The sequence below is a fragment of the Saccoglossus kowalevskii genome, chromosome 4 (genome assembly GCF_978046115.1).
Source record: "Saccoglossus kowalevskii chromosome 4, keSacKowa6.1, whole genome shotgun sequence".
Taxonomy (NCBI): Eukaryota; Metazoa; Hemichordata; class Enteropneusta; family Harrimaniidae; genus Saccoglossus; species Saccoglossus kowalevskii.
In genome coordinates this window covers 7,550,269-7,578,220 of record NC_140644.1, presented here as the reverse complement: position 1 = coordinate 7,578,220, position 27,952 = coordinate 7,550,269, and the positions used below count along the sequence as shown (strand labels likewise).

At 38.1% G+C, this 27,952-nt stretch overlaps 1 protein-coding gene across 2 annotated transcripts; it reads left to right on the top strand.

Moving 5' to 3' along the window:
* The first annotated feature begins 23 nt into the window (after positions 1-23).
* On the top strand, positions 24-24,979 carry LOC100372294 (dnaJ homolog subfamily A member 3, mitochondrial-like). 2 transcript variants are annotated; one of them, XM_085497699.1, is made up of 11 exons: positions 24-237; positions 3,645-3,781; positions 4,046-4,129; positions 4,363-4,590; positions 10,859-11,011; positions 11,350-11,497; positions 12,344-12,537; positions 12,873-12,988; positions 18,766-18,863; positions 21,088-21,166; positions 21,415-21,637. In XM_085497699.1, exons 1-10 carry the CDS (start codon positions 54-56, stop codon positions 21,159-21,161), a joined length of 1,416 nt encoding a protein of 471 aa, XP_085353825.1. In that variant the 5' UTR covers positions 24-53; the 3' UTR covers positions 21,162-21,166; positions 21,415-21,637. The 2 variants fall into 2 exon arrangements, with proteins under 2 accessions (XP_085353825.1, XP_085353824.1); XM_085497698.1 differs by lacking the exon at positions 21,088-21,166 and having other exon boundaries at positions 27-237; positions 21,415-24,979.
* Positions 24,980-27,952: the final 2,973 nt, after the last annotated feature.

Sequence of the window (27,952 nt, the reverse complement as noted above, 5' to 3'; positions counted from 1 at the left end):
TCAGATTGTTAGGGGTACTTCAGGCTGCGTCTGCGCAATCACTGTGACCCATCATGGCTTCCACGAGGATTTTGCGCATACTGAGACCTCAGAATTCCCTCAGAAAATGCCAGAACGTTGCCGAAACTTTTGCAAATGTGGAATCCAGATCGTTAGCAGTCGTCCCATCTCGTAATATCTCAACTGTCAAGCCCATACAACATCGTGGTAAATTGCTATGTCAACTGAAACTGAAAGGTAATAATGATGTTATTCGACACCGTCCTCTAGGAAGGCTTGCAATCACAGTAAACTTTCCATGTTCACGCCGAGTCTCAGCAGCGCATTGATCTTCGTGTTGTATTATATGCCGAGTTATATTTTGTATTATGGAGTGTTTGCGATTAGTATTGTGACTATTAGTATCAGTGAATCGATATAAATACTGCCAAGTTGAATAATCCTGGTGTGGTTAAACATGATACCAGGTCTCTTTAAAGACGACCCTGATATAATGACTATGCACGAATGAATTTCTTTGTTGCGTCCATTTTCCATATTTATCTTGTAATAAATATATATGAACAATGAATATATGAGAAACTCTTTAGCCCCCTTCACCGATAATTCTAAAACTAATCCCGCTCCTCCATTGCTCCTCCTCAATTTTAATCGTATTTGCCCTATATACTGTGGCTAGCTCGATTGGCATTAGCCCTGCGTACAGTGTTGTGTGTACGGGGACGCGTTCGGTTGATAGTAGCCCTGCTTACAGTGCTGTGTGTAAGGCGACGCGTTTGGTTGATAGATGTCCCCACCACAGCCCTGCGTACCTCCATAGACAAAGTCCGGGACTTTGAAAAATATAACTTTTTTAATGAAATAACATGCCCAGGTACCAAAAATGATGATCGATTACCAGATATATCTAGAGCTCCCAGTTCGGAGTCCAGTTGTGGATGAAATCGGCTACTTTGCCCTAAAAACAAACGCATTCTCTCGCGTGAATGAAATTAAAAATGGCGGCGTTTGGTGGATAATCCTCCGGTTTACAATTTGTTCGTCTTTACTAGTTGTTATTTAAAGACATTTCAGTTTCAGATAACTTTGTAATGCTTGTTACGGATAACTATCGCCATTTCAACCGATTTCGGCTGGGAAACTACTTATTAAAAGTTATTTTTAACTTGCGTACCAATTACGGTGCGCTCCCGGACTTTGTCTATGGAGGTACGCAGGGCTGTGGTGGGGACATCTATCAACCAAACGCGTCCCCTTACACACAGCACTGTACGCAGGGCTAGGTTGATAGATGTCCCCACCACAGCCCTGCGAACTTCCATAGACAAAGTCCGGGACTTTGAAAAATATAACTTTTTTAATGAAATAATATGCCCAGGTACCAAAAATGATGATCGATTACCAGATATATCCAGAACTCCCAGTTCGGAGTCCAATTGTGGATGAAATCGGCTACTTTGCCCTAAAAACAAATGCATTCTCTCGCGTGAATGAAATTAAAAATGGCGGCGTTTGGTGGATAATTCCTCCGGTACCTACGCGTTTACAATTTGTCAGTCTTTACTAGTCGTTTTTTAAAGACATTTCAGTTTCAGATAACTTTATAATGGTTGTTACGGATAACTATCGTCATTTCAACCGATTTCGGCTGGGAAACTACTTATTTTTAACTTGCGCACCAATTACGGTGCGCTCCCGGACTTTGTCTATGGAGGTATGCAGGGCTGTGGTGGGGACATCTATCAACCGAACGCGTCCCCGTACACACAGCACTGTACGCAGGGCTAGATTGGCATATACAATTGCATTCGGGGTGGAGCGTTAGAATTAGGGTTCAGTGTCCTAGAAACTCTGAGTTGGTTTGATTGTTGACGTCTTTAAAATGTTCCAGGCCTCTATAAGTTGTTACATACATTTTCTCTCATTTCTATAATTTGTAATTAGATGAATTACATCTTCTATCTTGTCTGGCACGGTCTGTTTTCCATTTCTATTTCCATTTTGGGTATATTATGTCTGCCATGTTTTATTTGCAGACTGTGTGATCTTAGTGTAATTATGTAAAAGCAATCTCCATTGTTTGTTAAATTTGGTGTATTCAGCTGCTGTGATTTGGTCATGCAATAATTTGTATGTTTGTTATTTTGAGTCTGGTCTGTTTGGTCTGGTTGTGATATGCTAGACTCTTCACTATAGGCAGCTTTTCTAATCACTGTTTCATGTGAATTATATTTTAAAATTTTGTAGTTTTTGTTAGTCTTTGGCTGATTATGTTCAGTCTTCACACATACGTCACACATTATATCAGATATACATTTGTATGCTCATGCATTTGTTTCATGATCCGATTCAAGATGGTGGAATGCTAGCCATTTTTAGTCCAAAAATGCATCAAAATTTATATTTCCACTCCCTGTGAAGAGAATAGTAATAACCTGTTAGTGTACACACATGGCTACAGTGGAACAAAACTATGTTATAATGACATAACAATCCTGGATGAAATAGAATTGGAAATGTTTATCAAAACTAATTATTTAAAAGTGGTGAAAGTTTTTTCGGTACTGTATATTATGATTTCATTATTTGACCACTGAACTTCACTAAGAGCTGTAAGTGGTTACTGTCCTCTGGTTCCATCACTAGATAGTATTTCACAACTTGTGTGGATTTCACTTGGCAGTGTTTTACAACTTTGGCTGATCCAATGTCATGGATTGAAATAATATTAGAACACATGTTTTTTGACCCTCGCGTACGAAGCACACGATGGGAGTCTTTGCAGTTAGTGTATGTGTGTGTGTGTCTGTTTCACTGATATCTCAGGAACCATATGTTGATTTTTGATGAAACTTGGTGCATAGATGCTCTGGGCTAATGCGCAGATTTGATTAGGCTTTGGTTGAAACCGTGCATATTAATTACCTAATTTGCATGATAATTAGCTAATTTTTGGATGTTCCATGACTGTTCTACTGATATCTAAAGAACTACTTATTGGATTTTGATGAAACTTGGTACATAGAAGCTCTGGGACTATGTAGGTACATACCTAATTAGTTTTGAATAAAAATCTGTGCATATTCATCATCTAATTTGCATAATGATTAGTAAATTTTTGGCTTTTCCACTGATATCTTGCGTACTAATCATCACATTTCAATGAAACTTAGTACATAAATACTCCAAGACAATCAGGGTTTTTCTAAACCGTGGAACGGGGGCGCAGTGCCCTGATACTCCCGATTGGCGCCCTCTTGCATATATTTCTTGAGCCGCGCACATTCGTGCAGCAGTACAACATGAAATCTTTCTCAAATATATTTTTCTTTGTGAAAACTTCCCAGCAGCACCAGCTGACAACAAATACACTAAAATTACTCCAAAAATATTTCAATGGCAATAGATACACCGTTAAAATTGAAACTTTCCGATATGACGTTTCCCCTTCCACATCTAAAAGCTAGTTAATTTTTAATATAATGTCTCCAATACTCTCAGCACACTGGAGTTCTTTCTAAGCTTTCTTTGATTTCTACTTAATCTCAGATGAAAGCTAGTAGAAATATACCTGACAGTGTGTTCTACCATAGTATGATCATATTAAGTGTCTGTCTAATGCATCATTTGTCATTCTTACATAGACCTCCCTTCCAGTCATGTATCCATGGCTACAAGATTCATAAATACAACTTCCTCATTACAAGCTAAAGACTTCTACAAAATTTTGGGAGTGAGTAACAATGCAACCCAAAAAGAAATCAAAAAAGCTTATTTTCAGGTGAGAATTGAGCTATTATTATTTAAGAATGAAAAAATATACAAAGTATCTGTAAACATTTCTAGCAAAAAGATGTTCATTGTGATTTTCTAAAATGAAACTTTTTCGTAACTTTTTCCACCATGTACAGAGCCTTTATTGTTGGATCATTCAATTTTATTACACTGGGATTTGTTTTACTCATTCTTTGAAAAATAAACTGTTTTTTTTTTCTGTTCCGCATATTGCCATTATTAATTACTAATTTTATTATTCACATTGCAGCTTGCCAAAAAGTTTCATCCCGATAAAAACAAAGGAGATAAAACTGCTTCTCAGAAATTTACAGAAGTTGCTGAAGCATATGAAGTAAGTGATGTCAATTCTCTTAAGTAGTTTTTTTTATTACTATTGTCAATTATGTAACAAATCGAAAAACTTGCTGGGTTGTCAACCAGATAGCTTTGGGTATTACTCGCACAATATTAATATCCACTTCTGAAAATCCAATGTCCAACACCACACCTTGCAACAAAGATGGCTTCATAGACTGAATTAAAGTCACTTTTAATTTAGAAGTCATTTGTTTTAAATATTTTCAGGTCTTAGGGGATGAGCAGAGACGTAGAGAGTATGACACGCTCGGTGCCACTGGCTACGCTGCTGGAGCCCAAGGAGGTGGAGGAGCCGGTCCGTTTGCTGGCTTTGGTCAATACAGTGCACATATTGATCCAGAGGAACTATTTAGGAAGATATTTGGAGACGCTGGGCTGAAAAGCGATTTCTTCAATGAGGACATGTTTCGCAGTAGTTTCAGAAGAACCACTGATGTGAGTTTTCAATATTTATATAGTTACTGTCAAAATCATGTCAGCTCATTCCAAGGATTATATCACACATAGCCGATATAATATTATATAATGTTATTACAGTGTTCTCCCCAGGCTCAGAGGCAAGCATGGCGGTCTAATTTGCATGCTAATTTGCATACTAATTTGCATATTTTTCAGGATTCACTCTCACAAAAACAAACATACAAGACAGTATTAAAATGTATGAGAGACTTTATTTAAATTACATAATACTTTACATAATATACCATAATTTGACAAAATCGTCATTTAATGTGAACTGTTCCATAAAACTTAGTCTAAATTAATCCTTCTGACTTTGTTGTGCTCCAAACATTGGCTGCCTTACTGTAGTTAAACTCGTCATAGACGTGCTTTGAGCATTAACTGCACAACATTCCTAGTGGGAAAAAATGAAAAATAATTAAAAAAAACAATGAGGATTGAGGTTCAAATAAATGTAAACATAACGATTGAATTGTGCCACGATCAGGAACCCAGTGTCGTATGGATAGTATTTCGTCTGCAAAACATGTTGTTTACATGTTGGTTTTGTCAGGTCAACAACAAGGAGACTCGAGAATTTCGAGGAAAAAAAACACGAGGTCACTATTCAATTAAAATTAAAACGTAACGAAAGAATTATGTATACAAATCGGGATTCCATCGATCATAGCGCGTGATGATAGCAGCTGTCGTTCGCAAGACGTTGACAGACCGCCATCTTGGAAATACCTACACAGGTCAACATGTGACCGGAAGATTACAAAATTCGATTTTTTTTTTTGCTTGGACAAATTATAACATACGCGTACCCATTAATCTATGAAGATATCCATAAATAATCTAAAAAAAGTTGACAGTAACGAGTGATGTTTTTTTTTTCATGTCGTGTCTATACCAGCCTCGTGTCTAAGATGTTGATTGAAATCGGTGTAGGCCTACCATGTTCGGTGTTCTTACGATCGGCAAAACATACACACACTGGCATTTTATTTCTAAAATTACGAAATCTTACCTGAACAATTGACCTTAACCAGAGAAATGTCTTTTTTCACGATTCATCAAAACCAGTCTCACGCCGTTTCCGTGTTTCTACACGCTTCCGTTTCTGTGCTGTGCTAGCGGTGATTGTACGTTTTAGCTGGGCGTAGACGGTGATAATTTATGCAGTGCTACGTGTGAGTGGGTCAAAAGGATGTAAACAATGCATCCTATTAGCATGGCGGTGAAGTTGTAAGCATGGCGGTCCGAGCCCAAGCGTGGCGGCCGGGTCGCCAAGCATGGCGGTACCGCCATGCTTTGTTCTATGTGGGGAGAACACTGTATTATACATGTAACGCCTAAAACAATTAAATTGTTGTTCTGGATAAAGCTGTGTCAGCAATTGCATGAATTTCCCCCAGATGGGGGATAAACTACATCACCAACATTGACACATTCAAGGTTATTGACATCTCTTTCAAACACTTCTCGTTGGTTACATTCAATGTAGAAGCAGTATAGTGTGTGACTAAAATAGAATCCTGTCACTGAATTCATTATTGCCATTTCGGCCTTTCTCTCGTTAAATTATTACTACAAGCTGGAAATAGATGTATAATATTAAGAATACCGCAAAGTCTGTACTTGAGCAGTACTGGGTCACATCAGCATCTGCTATGCGCTGGTCGATACATGACCAATACTGCCTTCTCTATACATGCGGTATTTACGTGTAACCTCATATTTTCTGCTGGATCATTAAAATATGAATATTTATTTATGTGAAGCATATATTACTAATGGAACAAATATACTTTACATGTATGTCTGTTTTTCTTTCATTCACTTACTTTCAGTTGATTAACCCTTTTCCGGTCAAGTCGGTGAAAAACCGCCGTCAATATGGGTATGCTAGAATTTCCCACTCCAGCTAGCTAACTGGTTAAGTCGTTGAAAAACGGCCTGTTATTTAGGTTGCTCAGACGGTCAAGCGTTTATAATACGTTGTACGGAACCTGATATTTTACACTTGCGAAATTATGGAGGGAGAGAATTTGTTTTCGATTACGCCAAGTCAAATAAATTAACCAAGTAATAAAGAATGTAATTCTATACTCTTGTCTGCTCATTTCACTATTTTACCGTCACAACGCGACGTTTGCGACGACGTAAAAAAACCGCCTTGACCACATTGCAAACTGCAGCATTACAACCGTATTTGAACGACACGATTCACGGTTATAACGGTAGTAACGTATTTTGACCAGCTTGGCAAATAGTCCCGGCACTTAGAATGAATAGCATAACGGATTCCAACGGCTGAGCTTGGAATGTCGGCAATCACCAACGTAAAATGACCGGGACAGCTGGTGGGAAATATTAAAGTCCACGTGATTTCACCGTCTGAGCTAGCATATGCAATTTTATGTGTATGCAAATTGTAACCAATCCGTGTTCGAAAAAATAACATATTTATTTACATAACAATAAATATTCAAATTGTGGGGAGATGCAGTCTTGTGGACATCTGGTCGTTCAGTATAAATATGGCCGAAGAAAGTGAGATAAAGCCCAGACTCGCTGTGTGCCTCCTTTTCGACACATACGTTAATATGCCGTCCTATACAGATAGAAAGTGTTTTATGAAGGCAAGAAGGAAACTGAAGAAAACGCGTCAATCGTGCAGTGGCACGGGGAGTGATAAGTTTGACATTGACACGACAGATTTTTCACCAGCAAAGCGTGGAAAAAGAAAGAAATCAAAAGCAAAGGAAACATTTGACGTCGGTGAGTTACCAGCCGAGCGTACCACGGACACCAGTGATAATAGTCCACTCAAGAAAAGGCGTAAAAAGAATAAGAACAAACGCAAGTCGGAGACTGTCTCCTCTGTCAATGAACATGCGATTACAGAAGAAAACCGTTTGAAGGACTGCAGGGGCAAACCAGGAGGCAAACGTAAATCGAAGACGAACCGTAAAGTGGTTGAATCGCCAGCTGCCGACAAAGCAGATGCCGAAGAAACGGAAGTTGGTCACGCTGAAATACAACGTGCCGTCGAAGATGTGATACAATTTTTGCAAGACAATGTTTGCGATTCGGAACCGTCGACATCCGCCACAACTGCCAACGCAGAAAAGCAGGGGCCTGAACATATCGACCCAGCGAGTACGCAACAAAACGTCGATGTCACCAAAGAAATGGTACAAGAAAATGTATGCGGTACAGAAGAATCAACACTTGCGAGTTTCCCCGAAAAACAAACTATTAAAAAACGTGTTGTGTATGCACACGCATCGCCAATGGACACGCGTGATGATGAACTTGTATTGGACGAAAAAACGGGTGAGCTACGACACAAAATACCAGATGACTTCGTAGTTGCAACTGACGACGATACAGATTCAGAAATCGATGAAGATCGTGCTGAGAATGACGATTTTTTAGAGCAACGTTACCCACCTGTACTCGATAGCGACATTGAAATTGAATCCGACACAGAAATTGGTGCTACATTCGATTATGTTGCCTCCGGCACTGGTGAATGGAGAATGGCCACGGAGGAAGACGGCGATATATTTACTATTCCAGTTTTTGAACCCGAACCTGGACCAACTTTCGAACTGCCTTCATATGCTCGTGAGGTGGAATATTTCTACAAATTTATCCCACCAGAACTGATAGAACTGGCTTCTACCGAGACTAATAAATACGCCAAATATCATCAAAAATGCATTGCAAAAAAATTAAATGCCCGCTGGCGTAATACAAATTTCAGTGAAATGCAAGCATTTTTTGGTGTGATGATATGTATGGGTGTTGATCACAAATCAGCAATCGACGATTATTGGTCGAGTGACCCCTTTCTGCAGAACATGGGAATTGCATCAGTAATGACTCGGGCCAGATTTCAAATGCTAATGCGTTATTTCCATTTAGCTGATCCAGTAAATGACCCACGGCGGGATCCTGACATTGAACGTCGCCGTCAACGATCAGAGGCCGACCCGTTGTATAAAATCAACCCGTGGCTGAAACCCGTACTCGAAAATTGTCGGCGATACTACCAGATGGGACAGGAAATTTCGATTGATGAGGGTATGATTAGATTCAAGGGACGGTCCAAGTTTAAGCAGAGATTGCCCCACAAACCCGACCGTGATGGCTTCAAAATATGGCAGGTGTGCGACTCGACAACGTCTTACATTGCAAACTTTGAACCATATTTAGGGGTGAAATATAAAACTACAATTGAGGGGAGAAAGAAAGAAACTGGGACAATCAAGAAGACAACACACCGGTTGCTACAGCCCTTCACAGAAAAAAACCATATTCTTTTCTGTGATTCGCTTTTTACGTCAGTTAACACAGCCCTTGAATTACAAGACAAGAAAGTGTACATGGTCGGTAGTTTTAGCAGACGAAATCGGAAAACCATGCCGCCGCAATTAATTCCTGAAGGGAAAAGCAAGAAGCTGAAATTGAAAATTGGTGAAATGAAAGCAGCAACTAGACCGGACGACACTATCAATATTACTGCATACCAGGATGACAGCGCGCAAATATTGATTTTAAATACAGTCTATCCCCCACTTGCTACGTCGGCAGAAGCAGTAGATGACGAGAGACACGTGCCTGTATCGTTACAATGTTACAGACATCACATGGGTGGCGTGGATCGTTCTAACCAAAGGCGAAAATACTATCACACGGGCAGAAAAAACAATCGTTGGTGGATCTACATGGCCTGTTACCTCATAGATATTGCATTGGTCAATGCTTATGGATGTTTCAAGGCATTGAATCGCACGACTAAAGTAACGCACAAATTCTTCAATATCCGCACAGGTAAACAACTGATTGGTGGACACTCGAGTAGAATTCAAAAATCCATAAGAGAAGTTGGCTCTCTTCCAAGTAACACGTCATTTATTCGTAGTGAAAACATGGATTCGCACGAAATATGCAGACTATCCGGGCGTCAAAAATCGTGTAAGCAGTGCAGCAAGGACGGGAGAAAAACTGCGAGTGGCCGATTATCAGAAACATCAAAAGGATGTCCAATTTGTAAAGTTCACCTTCACGCGGGCGAATGTTTCGCTGCTTTTCATCACAACATGGCACTGAGGGGAAAACGCACTGTGGGAACACAAACACGAAGTACGGAAGAGCAGCCCTCGACATCAGGCAGACGCATGGGAGCAGCCCGCCGGGGTGGACGACTAAGAAAGGCGTACAACAAATAAATTTGGGACTTATTACAGCGTCACGAACTGTACAATAGTTTGAGTTGGTGAAAATACGTTATCGTTAATTTAGTTTCATGCTCAGTCGGTATTTATACGTTTTAATGTCAGGATAGTTCATCGGGTCTAGTCGGTGGAAATACGTTTCTGCGTGAGTATATATACACGCCAAGTCCCTGCAGTTACGTTCTCGCTAGTTCGTTTTATTTCAAGTCGTTAAATATACGTTGACATATTTAGTTGGTTAATGTGGTCATGTCGGTGAATATACGTTGCCGTGTGAAGGTAACCCCGACCAAGTCGTTGCAGTTACGTTCTCGTTCGTTTCAGTCTCAGTTTGAGTCGTTAAATATACGTTGTAAGTGTGGACTTACTCATACGGTCAAGTCGGTTAATATACGTTAGAGCTTGAATATAACGTCAGTTAAGTCGTGGAAAGTACGTTGTAATATGTTACACATGTAGTTCAAGTCGTTGAATATACGTTGCAATTTGAAATGTACGCTAACGGGTCGAGTACGTCAAACACGTTTTCCCCCGTACATGTCCCAAATATCCCCATACTCACGCGTTTTTTTTCTTCTTACTTCGAACTTGCATTCATGTAGTGACCTTGTACTTGCTTGTAATGTGTTTTCAATTAAGCAATATTTATTTCAATGTTTAACACGTGTTTATTGAGACTGTACAAAGGGCAAAACATCGTTACTTAACGACAGTAAAAAATGTGTATTGAAATAAAACGGTGATTTTTTTTATACGAGAAATTGTTGTCCATGGTGGTAATGAAGTGTGTATGCAAACAGATTGCAAAAAATGTGAAAACTGTGGTCGATACAGTCTGTTAACTATGGCCTATTTTTGCAAAAATGTCTGGCAGGATAGCATGCTTAGATGCTGGCTACTGGAGTGCATTGAATCATGACCGTTTTTCAACGACTTAACCTGATAGCGTGAAACTCCCCTGACCGGAAAAGGGTTAACAAATGTATGGTAAATGTTGTTTTCTTGTCCAGGTTGTTTTAGATTTGACCTTCAGTGAGGCATGCCGAGGTGTGAATAGAAACATTACCGTACAAGTACAAGACACATGCGCACGTTGTAAAGGAAAGAAAGCAGAACCCGGTACACGACCTGTGCCATGTCATCATTGTGGTGGAACTGGTATGGTAAGTTCACTCATTTGTTTTATTTTGCTAATAATAAGGTTCCGTATTTGTTGCATTGTGGGGTCACAATGTTGCTTTAAATTATTTTAGGTTTGATTTAAGCAGGAAGCTTACAAATAAGCTTCCTTACAATCTTAATTGATAAATAAAATTATTTTATTTTATTGAAAGGCACATTTTAACTCAAATTTAGTTAATTTACCTGTAAGTTATGTCTTTGACCAAAATTTCCTTCTGCATCAAACATTCTCTCTCAGTCAATAGATGTACAAACTACTTCTTATGAAGTACATATCTAGACAAGAAAGGCTTTGATAGTTGTACTATGTTTGTTTCAGGAAACTATCAACACTGGCCCGTTTGTGATGAGATCGACGTGTCGTAGATGTCGTGGACATAAAGTATTAGTGGGTACTCCTTGTATTGTATGTCAAGGCAAAGGTGAAGTGTTGCTGAATAAAACAGTCACTGTACCAGTGCCTGCTGGTAAGTGTTATTGTGTTTTGTATTTTGTTTCATTTATTCTGTTAACGCATTGCCTGCTGAAAGCCTCCATGAAAAGTTGATATGAATGGACAGGGCCCTCGGTGTTGAGTTTCAAAAAATCTTTCTTTTGACAGGTTTCTTGTTTGGACAGCGCCCTCAGTGGCAAGTTTTAAAAATTGTGCTTTCTGTTTTTAATGCAACAAGAATTGTTGTATTATGTATACTATCAGTGCATGGTCTACCAATTTTTTGGCTGATATGTGATTATATTGGAAATACGGTATGCATATTAGGTGAAAGGCTTTGTTTACTTGCACGTAATTAGACTTTGGGATTCAAATTAGTTTCAGTGTGGTCAATATAGTCATAAACTGATATATCACCATATATTTCTGGTACATTTTTGTGTTCATTTCTAATTTATATGATCACAATGTTAGTTTTGGACAAGATACATTATTATTAATTATTAATGAAAATAAAGTGTAAAATAACTGTTGCTGTTATCAGTTTAAAATGATCTTTAATTATCAGATTTCTGTATATACTCATACTTTAAATAACCAAAACATTAATTAAATAAATATTCAAAATAGATTCTATTATTATATAGCCTTAATTAATTATTGGGATAATATAAAATACTATCTCCATAAAAAAAAATTAATTGTGGTTCGATTACATTATTTTTTCACAATAATAACAAAAGTTATTATCAAAAAAAATATTCTTGTGTATGAATTCATGAATAATACTTTTTTTTTCGTGGTTGTGAAAAAATTAAACAATGAAAATATACTTGCATTTTGAATTTTTTTTACAATGAACTTTAATACATTTATTTAGGTGTTGAAGACGGGCAAACTGTCAGAATGCAAGTCGGTACTGAAGAAATCTTTGTCACGTTTAGAGTTGCTCGAAGTAATTCGTTCCGAAGAGAGGGTTCTGACGTCCATTCTGATGTAGAAATAAGCTTTACTCAAGCGTCGCTTGGCGGAAGTATAAAAATCAAAGGAATTTATGAAAATATCAATCTTGCTGTGAGTATGAAAATGTTTTTCCTGATTTAGTTAATGAGAGTTAAACAATTGTCATGAAATATGTGCATACAACGTTTCATCCAAATACTATAAATGTTTCTTGTTTTTGTTTTTTGCTATTTTTTTTTTTTAATAATCATTTTTCTGATAAAATCCCAGCATATCTCTGTTTCATGATTAATTTCCATGTCTAATAACTTTGTGAATAATAATATAGTAAAATGATTTGGGCAGCCAAGATTTAGATGAAAAATTCCTAGTAACATGTCGGTAGTTATCTTATGTCTAGAGTGCACATACTGTCCTTATTTATATATTGTCTTTTATTGATTCAGATTCCACCAGGTACACAATCACATACAAGGATACGATTGGATGGGAAAGGCATTGCTAGAATGAGTAGCCATGGATACGGTGACCATTATGTACATATTAAAATCAGAGTACCCAGGTATGTATTTTACGATCAGTTTTTTCACCAACATTTCATAACATAAGTGAACATTAACCCTTTTCCGGTCAAGTCGGTGAAAAACCGCCGTCAATATGGGTATGCTAGAATTTCCCACTCCAGCTAGCTAACTGGTTAAGTCGTTGAAAAACGGCCTGTTATTTAGGTTGCTCAGACGGTCAAGCGTTTATAATACGTTGTACGGAACCTGATATTTTACACTTGCGAAATTATGGAGGGAGAGAATTTTTTTTCGATTACGCCAAGTCAAATAAATTAACCAAGTAATAAAGAATGTAATTCTATACTCTTGTCTGCTCATTTCACTATTTTACCGTCACAACGCGACGTTTGCGACGACGTAAAAAAACCGCCTTGACCACATTGCAAACTGCAGCATTACAACCGTATTTGAACGACACGATTCACGGTTATAACGGTAGTAACGTATTTTGACCAGCTTGGCAAATAGTCCCGGCACTTAGAATGAATAGCATAACGGATTCCAACAGCTGAGCTTGGAATGTCGGCAATCACCAACGTAAAATGACCGGGACAGCTGGTGGGAAATATTAAAGTCCACGTGATTTCACCGTCTGAGCTAGCATATGCAATTTATGTGTATGCAAATTGTAACCAATCTGTGTTCAAAAAAATAACATATTTATTTACATAACAATAAATATTCAAATTGTGGGGAGATGCAGTCTTGTGGACATCTGGTCGTTCAGTATAAATATGGCCGAAGAAAGTGAGATAAAGCCCAGACTCGCTGTGTGCCTCCTTTCCGACACATACGTTAATATGCCGTCCTATACAGATAGAAAGTGTTTTATGAAGGCAAGAAGGAAACTGAAGAAAACGCGTCAATCGTGCAGTGGCACGGGGAGTGATAAGTTTGACATTGACACGACAGATTTTTCACCAGCAAAGCGTGGAAAAAGAAAGAAATCCAAAGCAAAGGAAACATTTGACGTCGGTGAGTTACCAGCCGAGCGTACCACGGACACCAGTGATAATAGTCCACTCAAGAAAAGGCGTAAAAAGAATAAGAACAAACGCAAGTCGGAGACTGTCTCCTCTGTCAATGAACATGCGATTACAGAAGAAAACCGTTTGAAGGACTGCAGGGGCAAACCAGGAGGCAAACGTAAATCGAAGACGAACCGTAAAGTGGTTGAATCGCCAGCTGCCGACAAAGCAGATGCCGAAGAAACGGAAGTTGGTCACGCTGAAATACAACGTGCCGTCGAAGATGTGATACAATTTTTGCAAGACAATGTTTGCGATTCGGAACCGTCGACATCCGCCACAACTGCCAACGCAGAAAAGCAGGGGCCTGAACATATCGACCCAGCGAGTACGCAACAAAACGTCGATGTCACCAAAGAAATGGTACAAGAAAATGTACGCGGTACAGAACAATCAACACTTGCGAGTTTCCCCGAAAAACAAACTATTAAAAAACGTGTTGTGTATGCACACGCATCGCCAATGGACACGCGTGATGATGAACTTGTATTGGACGAAAAAACGGGTGAGCTACGACACAAAATACCAGATGATTTCATAGTTGCAACTGACGACGATACAGATTCAGAAATCGATGAAGATCGTGCTGAGAATGACGATTTTTTAGAGCAACGTTACCCACCTGTACTCAATAGCGACATTGAAATTGAATCCGACACAGAAATTGGTGCTACATTCGATTATGTTGCCTCCGGCACTGGTGAATGGAGAATGGCCACGGAGGAAGACGGCGATATATTTACTATTCCAGTTTTTGAACCCGAACCTGGACCAACTTTCGAACTGCCTTCATATGCTCGTGAGGTGGAATATTTCTACAAATTTATCCCACCAGAACTGATAGAACTGGCTTCTACCGAGACTAATAAATACGCCAAATATCATCAAAAATGCATTGCAAAAAAATTAAATGCCCGCTGGCGTAATACAAATTTCATTGAAATGCAAGCATTCTTTGGTGTGATGATATGTATGGGTGTTGATCACAAATCAGCAATCGACGATTATTGGTCGAGTGACCCCTTTCTGCAGAACATGGGAATTGCATCAGTAATGACTCGGGCCAGATTTCAAATGCTAATGCGTTATTTTCATTTAGCTGATCCAGTAAATGACCCACGGCGGGATCCTGACATTGAACGTCGCCGTCAACGATCAGAGGCCGACCCGTTGTATAAAATCAACCCGTGGCTGAAACCCGTACTCGAAAATTGTCGGCGATACTACCAGATGGGACAGGAAATTTCGATTGATGAGGGTATGATTAGATTCAAGGGATGGTCCAAGTTTAAGCAGAGATTGCCCCACAAACCCGTCCGTGATGGCTTCAAAATATGGCAGGTGTGCGACTCGACAACGTCTTACATTGCAAACTTTGAACCATATTTGGGGGTGAAATATAAAACTACAATTGAGGGGAGAAAGAAAGAAACTGGGACAATCAAGAAGACAACACACCGGTTGCTACAGCCCTTCACAGAAAAAAACCATATTCTTTTCTGTGATTCGCTTTTTACGTCAGTTAACACAGCCCTTGAATTACAAGACAAGAAAGTGTACATGGTCGGTAGTTTTAGCAGACGAAATCGGAAAACCATGCCGCCGCAATTAATTCCTGAAGGGAAAAGCAAGAAGCTGAAATTGAAAATTGGTGAAATGAAAGCAGCAACTAGACAGGACGACACTATCAATATTACTGCATACCAGGATGACAGCGCGCAAATATTGATTTTAAATACAGTCTATCCCCCACTGGCTACGTCGGCAGAAGCAGTAGATGACTTGAGACACGTGCCTGTATCGTTACAATGTTACAGACATCACATGGGTGGCGTGGATCGTTCTAACCAAAGGCGAAAATACTATCACACGGGCAGAAAAAACAATCGTTGGTGGATCTACATGGCCTGTTACCTCATAGATGTTGCATTGGTCAATGCTTATGAATGTTTCAAGGCATTGAATCGCACGACTAAAGTAACGCACAAATTCTTCAATATCCGCACAGGTAAACAACTGATTGGTGGACACTCGAGTAGAATTCAAAAATCCATAAGAGAAGTTGGCTCTCTTCCAAGTAACACGTCATTTATTCGTAGTGAAAACATGGATTCGCACGAAATATGCAGACTATCCGGGCGTCAAAAATCGTGTAAGCAGTGCAGCAAGGACGGGAGAAAAACTGCGAGTGGCCGATTATCAGAAACATCAAAAGGATGCCCAATTTGTAAAGTTCACCTTCACGCGGGCGAATGTTTCGCTGCTTTTCATCACAACATGGCACTGAGGGGAAAACGCACCGTGGGAACACAAACGCAAAGTACAGAAGAGCAGCCCTCGACATCAGGCAGACGCATGGGAGCAGCCCGCCGGGGTGGACGACTAAGAAAGGCGTACAACAAATAAATTTGGGACTTATTACAGCGTCACGAACTGTACAATAGTTTGAGTTGGTGAAAATACGTTATCGTTAATTTAGTTTCATGCTCAGTCGGTATTTATACGTTTTAATGTCAGGATAGTTCATCGGGTCTAGTCGGTGGAAATACGTTTCTGCGTGAGTATATATACACGCCAAGTCCCTGCAGTTACGTTCTCGCTAGTTCGTTTTATTTCAAGTCGTTAAATATACGTTGAAATATTTAGTTGGTTAATGTGGTCATGTCGGTGAATATACGTTGCCGTGTGAAGGTAACCCCGATCAAGTCGTTGCAGTTACGTTCTCGTTCGTTTCAGTCTCAGTTTGAGTCGTTAAATATACGTTGTAAGTGTGGACTTACTCATACGGTCAAGTCGGTTAATATACGTTAGAGCTTGAATATAACATCAGTTAAGTCACGGAAAGTACGTTGTAATATGTTACACATGTAGTTCAAGTCGTTGAATATACGTTGCAATTTGAAATGTACGCTAACGGGTCCAGTACGTCAAACACGTTTTCCCCCGTACATGTCCCAAATATCCCCATACTCACGCGTTTTTTTTCTTCTTACTTCGAACTTGCATTCATGTAGTGACCTTGTACTTGCTTGTAATGTGTTTTCAATTAAGCAATATTTATTTCAATGTTTAACACGTGTTTATTGAGACTGTACAAAGGGCAAAACATCGTTACTTAACGACAGTAAAAAATGTGTATTGAAATAAAACGGTGATTTTTTTTATACGAGAAATTGTTGTCCATGGTGGTAATGAAGTGTGTATGCAAACAGATTGCAAAAAATGTGAAAACTGTGGTTGATACAGTCTGTTAACTATGGCCTATTTTTGCAAAAATGTCTGGCAGTATAGCATGCACAGATGCTGGCTACTGGAGTGCATTGAATCATGACCGTTTTTCAACGACTTAACCTGATAGCGTGAAACTCCCCTGACCGGAAAAGGGTTAATGAATGAATTTCACACAAAATTCAAAGGATGTATTATGGGCGACATTACATTTTTTGACAAAAAATCAAAGACAGCTGCTGTTGGTGAATCGCCAAACCTGAATGTTTTCCCACAGACTGTAATCATTTTTACATCGTAAACCCTAATGATACGCATATAGTTTTGTAATAAAATGTGTGCATTGTGAACATTTGTATTTCTTAACTGCAATAAGGTTAGTTCTATGAGATGACGCAACTCGTTTGTTAAAAAAACAATATCCCCCCCCCCCCTTAACTGGTATATAGCGTCGAAAATTGACATTTGGTATTTTTTTGAAGGGAGTGCTTAACTAAACTCCTTTAAAAACATGATTTTTGGAGCTCAGTACTCTCTGCACTGAGTCAGATGAGTGAAAAGTGATCTGTGTATCACCATGGAAGCTTTGCCCCATGATCGTTTGTCAATGTTTGTTAACAAAAATTGGTTCTCGATAGCTCTTAGCACCTGCGTTCAATGGGTTTCGCTAATCTCGGGCATTTGGTAATATTCGGAGCATCATCAGAAGCGATAGACGAACCTCGCATGTACAATACTGAAAATGGCGTGTAGTTTGAATGCTGTTGTTTCCAGAGATCTTGGCAACCTGAAAAATTGGCAGATATAACATTGATTGAAGAATTGATGAACTATCATGAATTTTTTTGTGTTTGTAATGGTGATGAGACTTAATCAATGATTGCATGTTACAATAACCATTGCATTATTCAATGGAACCATTGTCATTGCGTGGGTTTGACGCCCGAAACTATTAAAATTTTCGACCACCGGGCATCGGCGGAACACCACCAGAAAAGATAGTATCGAAAGAAGGGCATGCCTAGACACTTTTCTCTGTGATAATATTTTTTAAGAGTACTTTGGAATTTTTGTTGTAGACACTCGAAATTTTGTTCTAGATACAGTTGCTAACTAATAATTAAAACATGTGAAATCTGTAAAGTCAAACGTTCATCTGTTGAATTTCCGGTCGTGAAATACGTATTTTGACCTTTCACACCTAAGCAAACCGAGTGCGCATGTGTGGTGACTGTAGTTTCATAATGCGCATATATTTTATGGTCCGCTAATTCGTTACTTGTGTAAATAATCGCAAACTATCATCGACATCAAAGGTGAGCTAGACAATGTCCTCATCAGGATCAACTTTGGTTGAAACAAAAGAAAATAAGCCTGTAAAGAAGCTTAAGTGGCTACTTGAGAGGCGTCATGGCTCCTTCCGTTAGTACATTCAATGGTATCACAACAGATAATTCTCTATTGTTTATGTGCCAAGTATAAACATATCTAATTATACACATTGTCACGATTCACAGGAGTCTAACATCAAAACAGAAAACTGTACTATTAGCATATGCAGAAGAGGAAGGTGGCATAGTGGGAACAGTAAATGGGGTTTCGAAAACACAAGATGGTAAGTTTGCTGTGTTGTATCAAGTGTGGAGAGTGTCCGGTGTATATATATATGTATATATAACTGTGTTGTATCAAGTGACGAGTGCCTGGATATATATAACTTAACTGTGTTGTATTGCATTGCAAGTGTCCAGTAAATATACCGTACTTATCCGGGTAAGAGCCCATGCCTGGGCAAACGCCTACCCCCCACTTTTGACGCAATAAAGAAGTTGAGGTCATATCCGGGCACACGGCCAGGGGGTCTTTTTCTACACAAAAAATATTTAAAAAACTATTTTCTATTCGTTGACTGTGGTTGTATTAACAGTTGACTTTCTTGAAGTCTGTTGTGATAGTTATAAAAATTGTCAATTGCGTAAAACAAGGGGTGAATGCAAAATAGCTGTGACAGCTTTCTGCCTTCAAGCAAATCGTATAAGGAGAGATGCTAAGCAAGTGTCGCACTCGTTCGGCTTTAGCGTCGTCGACAATGAAACCAATAATGCAATATTGTAGCAACCCGTACCTGAGAGAGTGGTTGAAATCACGTTATTTTGGCTTTATAAAATATTCTGTAGCAGCTTGCGAATCCATAACTGGGGCCAGCAATTTTGCAATGTCACGCCGAAGACTGCCATCTTTGTTACCATCTTTCATCACCGCTATTGCATTTCTGTCATAAAAACTATTCTTCTGTCGTTAGATTAAAAAAAAAAACTTTCTATTTCAAGTCCACTGCGATATCCATATAGTGAGACATTCCAACCGCCGGAACTTGCTGAATGATAACTTTCAACGTGATTGATAATCGTAGAGTCTGATAAGAAAGCAATGTCACGATTTGACCTTTATGATGAAATACTAGTAGTGATGTCATTCTTAGCCAATCAGTAAAGCAGATGCATAAAGGTCAAAAATGATTGCTAGACTGTAAACAAAAGCATCGTGTGCCATCGCAGCAGAGCCACCCCTTTTTTCTTGTTTCTTTATTATGATTAGACATGAATGAAAAGTGCCAAGCTGACAGACTGCGAAATCCGTGGATTAAAAGTCCAAATTGTGTGGGACGATATCGACGAACTTCAGGAATAAGTTGTAGGGATTTTGTTCGACGGCTACAGTGACGCGGACTTGGACTTTGAGTTTGACGAAGATGGCAATGAACGTACAAATAAAGATCCGAGAAGTTTTTTCAAACACTTATGAATTTTTATAATTTTTACTGTGTAAATTTGTGAAATAATTATTGATCTTGTATGACAGTTGATTCGTAATTTGTCGAGACCGGAAATCATTTTACGCAGTTTAACCCCTGACATTTTAATTCATTTTGAGTTCACGCGTATTGGGCGTGTTTGTCGGCGGGAAAATCCTAATTCAAATGATTCCTCACTGTCGATTTTTATTATTTCTGGTTTATTTGTCACATTATAAGCAATACATTATATTTGTTTTACTTCTAGTGTTGCATATTGTTCATTTATTTCCGTTGCATGTTTTCATTTGCGTGTTGTCAATTTTCGGCAATTTTCCATGTTCAGGACCCTGGGCTCATACCCTGATAAATACGGTAGGTTTGCTGTGATATATAGCCTGGAAAGTGTCTGGTATATATAGGTTTGTTGTGGTATATCGCGTGATCGTATTCCTCAACAAGTTTATCTTATTTCCTCTGCACTGAAATAAGAATCTAGTATTAAGATGGCTGCATTTTATTTATGTAAACATAAATTAACATATAACGAGCAATAAAACGTTGAGAAATAAACATGAAACTAAAATGCTCAAATTTGCATCTACAAAACCTACTGATATTATAAATAACAGCTTTGGCAAACATGTTTGATTCTGTAATAAATGGCATTTTAGTATACATTCCTGTAGATCTGTTTGAAGAGCAGTCTTTATTATAGCAGTGTCCTGCCGTGTATTGCCCTCGTTACTGGTGATATGCACTACATTACGGACATGTGACTGAATGTCAATATGATGTTACTTTAATTGCTGCAAACATAAATTTATTAGAAGATAAGAGAGTGAATTATCCAGAAATGCTTTAAATGTTAGTAGAGCAATAAAATAGTGCAGAATACGCATGCATTTTACTATCATGGATGTCCATGTGCAGACTGTTAAATGGTTAAAACAAGCACTAAATTTAACTAATGTGTTTGCCTGAATCTGACAATTCAGTTTAAAAGTTTGGCTTGTTTAAAAGTTAATATTTTCTGTATTTGCAGATGATAGAACGTACGGTGTAGAGGAAAGTGGAGGCATACTTGATAAAATTAAGAAAAAAATCTTTGGCAGTTAATTGAGGTAGGGAACTCAAATAAAAAATATATTTAAAAATAAAATGCCGTTTAATAATAAATTATTCAAAAATTGGATTAAGTGTAATAAATTAGAATTTGATACTCAGTAAACCCCCAAATGGAATTATGAATGTGGAATCGTGCAGTTGTAGGACGCCCTCGTATGAATGAGTGTTTTTGTTTGTTTCACCACAGAGGGCGCTTGTCATTTAAAGCAGACTTCCATTTAGATGAGCTTGTTTTAACTTACAGGTGCTAGCATTGTAACTGAGGATAAAGACGGGCTAGTGAGCCAGATTAGAAGAATGCTGCACACACCACATCAACCACCAGTAGCAGAAAAAGAAGAAATAATTAAAAAAGTAGCTGAAAAGATTGAAGACAAGGAAGATGACACAAAGAGACACAGAGGAGGTACCGGAACTGGTGGAGGCTAAGCGTAACTGATTACAAGTTAGATGATTTAGGAATTTATTAACTTTGTGTGTGTTTTGTACACAGAAGATAATTCTATAGTTCTGTTGGCGAGTGAGAAGTGTTGGAATTTAATTGGGGTTCCCACAAGTGAAATATTTGTGTATTATGTGTAAAGTACATTGCAATAAAATGCGTCATAATATACCAATTATGAAACTGAAAAAATAAATTTGTAATTGATTAAAAAAAATTTTATTGAAAGTAAAGTAAACAACCATGAAGTTGCTTGTGTATGTGCTAGAATATTGTGGGTATTTTTTATTGCAGTCTAAACTGCAAGAGTCTGGTGAGGGATGGGAAGGTGCATAAATGACATCAAACAGTGTTTTTTTTATAGTTATTTTGCATTATGTAAGGATGTGTTAACATTAAATATCAGGCAGCACAGCACGGTATTGTTTTTTTTTTCTATTCAGACAGTTAGAAAGAACTTTGTGTCCTTTTTAGCTTATGACCTTTTATGATAGCAATCAACTTGTGATGCTTATCTTTGATTCTCACTTGATGAGTCTCTAATGTTACAATGTGCATTACAGGACAATGGTGTAGATGTGACTGTAAATGGATCAGGTCAAAATGTTCTAAATTGTTGTGACCTTTCTTTCAGTGTTGTGGCATTAGTCATTCGGTCAGTCATTCGGTATAGTCCCTATGAACTTCAGTGAACAGTATCTAAATGCACTGCTGCTTTCATGTAACGCAGTGTGTCAAGTACATTAAACAAATACTTATACTCTTGGCCTCATTAATTCATATAAATGTTATAGTATGCCTAAGATTTCAAATATTACTGTGGAATACTTTATATTCGCTGGAATTACTTTTTGCTGAAAAGGCTTTTGCTTGGACGTTTTGCTTGGAATTTATTTTCCCTGATTTTTGATGAGTTTAATGTGAAATATAGGGGGAAAAATATATTCGCTGGATTTTATTTTCACAGAATCATCCCTTCAGCGAAAATAGCAAAAATAAATTCCAAGCGAAAATAAAGTATTGTACAGTATGTCTTTTAAATTTCATCCTGACAGCTCCATGTAAATTGACTTGACTAGATAAAGTTTACATTTTAATTACGATTCTATCAACATTTTGTATTATCTGCCAAGAAGTATAATTTATATGATGTTCTTCTTCCTGAAATAAACTCTGCAAGTGCAGTAATAACTGGTAAACCTTTTTTCATTGCCTTCTTCATGGGGGCGTACTTTGAAAAAACTACATGCCATTTTAGCATATTTAACTCAATGCACAAATCAAGAATCTCATTGTGAGAATAAACTTTATTTTAATTTTTTCACCACCAGACTTTCTCGCCCAGATTTGTCTCTACTTTGTTCTTACATTCTTCAATATTTCTGGGAGTGAACCCAAAATTTGAGACAATTGTCAGATTTAACTCAAAAAAGTTCAGCTATTTTTGTTCAAATCTTCTGACGGAAGTGCAGACTATAAACAGAATTGTTTTGTGGATTTGTGATGAAAAGAGGGAACTGGTGGTGAAAAGGTTAGAATTAGCGAAATTACAGATAAGGTAAAAAAAAAATAACATGCTAGCTAAAAAGACATGTTTTTACAGTATGGTCTATGGAGTACCTCTGATGTATTTAACAAGGAAGTATAGTGTCTATCCTTTCTATCCATTCAACCTATTTAAATGTCTGTAAATACATCTAAATTAAACTGATTAGTTCCCGTAGAATATGGAAGCTTGTGTTTTGGGAACTGTATCTCTCTCTGTGTGTCTGTCAGTCATGTATGGACAGAACGTGTTTAAAGTTGGCACAAAAACAAGTGGTGTACATACATATTTATACATTAATTTGTTTTGTTTATTATTTTATCATGTTTTTTGCAGACATGTCTGGACCAAATTCATTCAAACTTGATATTGAGATCACCTATGGCGGGTTACTGGTACATGTCATTTTGTTTTGTGATTTGCGCAGGTGGCTATGTTGGTTATTTTCATCTGTCCCTCGCCATTTCTCAAACCTGCCTTGATTGATTTATTCATTCAGAGTTGTTATAAAGACATGTCATAATGTTGGTCGTTTCATTGACAGTCGGACAACCATTTTTATTATTTATCAAGCTATGTAATGACTTGACTAATACTTTCTCTAACACTGTCATTTTAAAGGCACATCGGTGGCATTTTAAAAGCACATCAGCACCGTGCGCCACTTATGTCTAGTATTGTTGTTGAAGAAAGGGCTTCTATAAGTCAAAAATCAACAAAGATGCTTGCATCAATTATTTTAGGGAATATAAATAATCATAATTATGTAAGTAAAACAAGACTTGAATTTGAATAATATGGAGTGACAGTTGACCTTTAGTGGAAAAGTTGTTTATTTAGTTCTACAACATTATGTTCATTTTCTCCTAATAGAACATGTTTTACGAAATAATTTAAACATGTGTACATTAATACGACCGTTTATTTCACCTTGCTTCAGCACCCGAAGTAAGTTGGGGAAATACGGAAGGAACTGTGATTCTTAATAGATGCTAATCTACAAGAATCTAAGTGGATTACTAAAATTATTTAGGGCAGTCGTGTGTCAAGCAGGTTTCAATCAAATTGATCCAACTGCCATTTTGTTTATAGTTGTTCAATTTTATCTTCCGTATTTTTCTTTGACACACTCGATTTGTGATTTCAGTTTGCAGAGGACAACAAGACGGATGTTCCATCCACATCTCAAGAACCACTTTGTGGATTGGGATGCAATTTGGTATGCAGATGCTTTGTGATGAACTCCAGACCCGATGTGGGAAGAAGTCTGTGCAAAATAACTACTTTCAGTTTGCTCAAATGGCTACTTGCATATAGTTTTTGTACTGAAGTTTGAAAACAATCTGCATATGTTAATTAGCTAATTAATATTCTAATTAGCTACATTCAGTATGTTTTGTTAATATCTTGTACATGCATACTGTTTGTGTAGTTGAATGTCTAACACTATATTGAAATTGAACTGAATAATGTGGTTTTGTATATTATCTAAAAAGCAGTATGCATATGCTAGGAAATAAATAGTTGTGTATTATTTAAACGTAAAACAATATTGAATTAACTTTTTCACAAGAGCACTTTCTCACATTTCTAGTTTATATTTAGTACAAAAGCAAGACATATGATTTCATGTGCATGCTATTGTTTTGTTTTTTCTGTGATATTTCAGTTAAGTTTCTTCTTCATTTTGTGTCCTCAAATGTGAATACATATTCAAACTATGAATTGATTTAAAGTCGTACGAAGCAGTGTGTTAGCTTATAGTTGTGAGAAGGTTTTTACTTGGTAAATAAAAAATTGGTCGATTTATTTGTGAAGTAATTTCGCTGTCTGAATTTGATTTTTGTTTTGCAGTATCTTACTGCAGGTCCCATTTCACAACCAGTGTACATTGCAGCAGGTCCCATTTCACAACCAGTGTACATTGCAGCAGGTCCCATTTCACAACCAGCGTACATTGCAGCAGGTTCCATTTCACAACCAGTGTACATTGCAGCAGGTCCCATTTCACAACCAGTGTTCACTGCAGCAGATCCCATTTCACATCCAGTGTACATTGCAGCAGGTCCCATTTCTCAACCAGTGTACATTGCAGCAGGTCCCATTTCACATCCAGTGGTCATTGCAGAAGGTCCCATTTCTCAACCAGTTTACATTGCAGCAGGTCCCATTTCACAACCAGTGTTCACTGCAGCAGGTCCCATTTCACAACCAGTGTTCACTGCAGCTGGTCCCATTTCACAACCAGTGTACATTGCAGCAGGTCCCATTTCACAACCAGTGTACATTGCAGCAGGTCCCATTTCACAACCAGTGTACATTGCAGCAGGTCCCATTTCACAACCAGTGTACATTGCAGCAGGTCCCATTTCACAACCAGTGTACATTGCAGCAGGTCCCATTTCACAACCAGTGTACATTGCAGCAGGTCCCATTTCACAACCAGTGTACATTGCAGCAGGTCCCATTTCACAACCAGTGTTCACTGCAGCAGGTCCCATTTTACAACCAGTGTACATTGCAGCAGGTCCCATTTCTCAACCAGTGTACATTGCAGCAAGTCCCATTTCACAACCAGTGTTCACTGCAGCAGGTCCTATTTCACAACCAGTGTTCACTGCAGCAGGTCCCATTTCACAACCAGTGTACATTACAGCAGGTCCCATTTCACAACCAGTGTACATTGCAGCAGGTCCCATTTCACAACCAGTGTACATTGCAGCAGGCTCAATTTCACAACCAGTGTACATTGCAGCAGGTCCCATTTCACAACCAGTGTACATTGCAGCAGGTCCCATTTCTCAACTAGTGTACATTGCAGCAGGTCCCATTTCACAACCAGTGTACATTGCAGCAGGTTCCATTTCACAACCAGTGTACATTGCATCAGGTTCCATTTCACAACCAGTATACATTGCAGCAAGTCCCATTTCACAACCAGTGTACATTGCAGCAGGTCCCATTTCTCAACCAGTGTACATTGCAGCAGGTCCCATTTCTCAACCAGTGTACATTGCAGCAGGTCCCATTTCACAACCAGTGTACATTGCAGCAGGTCCCATTTCACAACCAGTGTTCACTGCAGCAGGTCCCATTTCACAACCAGTGTTCACTGCAGCAGGTCCCATTTCACAACCAGTGTACATTGCAGCAGGTCCCATTTCTCAACCAGTGTACATTGCAGCAGGTCCCATTTCACAACCAGTGTTCACTGCAGCAGGTCCCATTTCACAACCAGTGTTCACTGCAGCAGGTCCCATTTCACAACCAGTGTACATTGCAGCAGGTCTCATTTCACAACCAGTGTACATTGCAGCAGGTCCCATTTCACAACCAGTGTACATTGCAGCAGGTCCCATTTCACAACCAGTGTACATTGCAGCAGGTTCCATTTCACAACCAGTGTACATTGCAGCAGGTCCCATTTCACAACCAGTGTACATTGCAGCAGGTCCCATTTCTCAACCAGTGTACATTGCAGCAGGTCCCATTTCACAACCAGTGTACATTGCAGAAATCTTTTTTTCTTCATCAAATCTGTTGCCCATAACAATCGTAATCAACATATTCTACTCTCTAAAATTGGCTGAATTTCTGAAAGACATGTTGGGGTAACTTGTAGTTATTAGCCAAAGTAATCTAATTTTCCCAATGGCTGCTGGAGTGACTGATATAGATGAAAACAGTTAATCATTGTTACCATGGAAATAAGCTTGGCGACGACTCTTAATTTGCATATTATCATATTCTTGATATTATTCCACAATCAAACTATTCTCATTTAAAACATTTCTAGTCGCAGCAAATTTTCTGTTATTTTCTGTTTTAAATGAATTTCGCACAGTTATGAGCTGTAATCTCTGTTTCTATGACAACCCTCCTTTTTTATGTTTACATTACGTCATTTTTTTTTTGCTCAACAAAAATTAAAAAAAATATAGTTTCATTTAAAGCATTTTGTCAAGTTCATTTTGTCAAAGTTCTTTGTAAACTATGTGTGTCTCTAAAAATGCATTATGAAAAGCGAAAAATGCTTACTGGCTTATAGCACATCTGTTAAGTAGGGAATGTATGCAAGTCATTGTTACTGCAATAGAGTGAATACTCTCATATTGTATCTGGTATATCAGTTATCTATTCCCATGCTCTACTGGTGTCATAATTGGCTTGATACTGTTTGACCATAGACCCTGCAAACTATTTATATGTATGGTTTGACCTAGAATATCAGTCATCTCATTTATTCTCATAATGTGACTAGTGATAGCGTTAGTTTTGCAACTTTTTTTTTTATTTCTCACACCAATAAAAAACCAAAACAATTTGCGATTTTTTTTGGATATATTTAAGAATGCATCAGGGTCAAGTATCATAATAATTTTAATTTACTGTAGAATTATTTTTATTTGTCATGTTTTTAAATATTTTTTTGCAAATCCTAATCAAGTTGTGTGTAGTGCAATAATAAATTCTTGTATCAATCTAGAAATTATATTTGGATGTTGTTTGATCCACAAGTTCATGTATTGATCTTGATATGGAATGGAAAATATCTTGGGAATGCATCAATTGATAAAACAAACTGCCAGTGAAAACTCTTTCTGATTATATCAATGTCATTTCCAAACTCTGTCAAGTAACAACACCAAATTCGGATGCAACAATTCAATTTTTGTGTAAATTCGACTGTCCTTTCCCGAGAAACCATTTTATGAATATTTTTAAATGATTTTTTTTTAAATGAAAATGTTGAGCTGTGATTGACTACAAGAAAGCCTCATTTGCTACTCTTCT

Bases quoted from the DNA above. Each gene is read 5' to 3' on its own strand.
- LOC100372294 (XM_085497698.1), top strand. From the start codon at position 54: ATGGCTTCCACGAGGATTTTGCGCATACTGAGACCTCAGAATTCCCTC. The intron at 4,130-4,362 runs GTAAGTGATGTC...AAATATTTTCAG, and splicing joins AAGTTGCTGAAGCATATGAA to GTCTTAGGGGATGAGCAGAG. The intron at 12,538-12,872 runs GTGAGTATGAAA...TTATTGATTCAG, and splicing joins ATGAAAATATCAATCTTGCT to ATTCCACCAGGTACACAATC.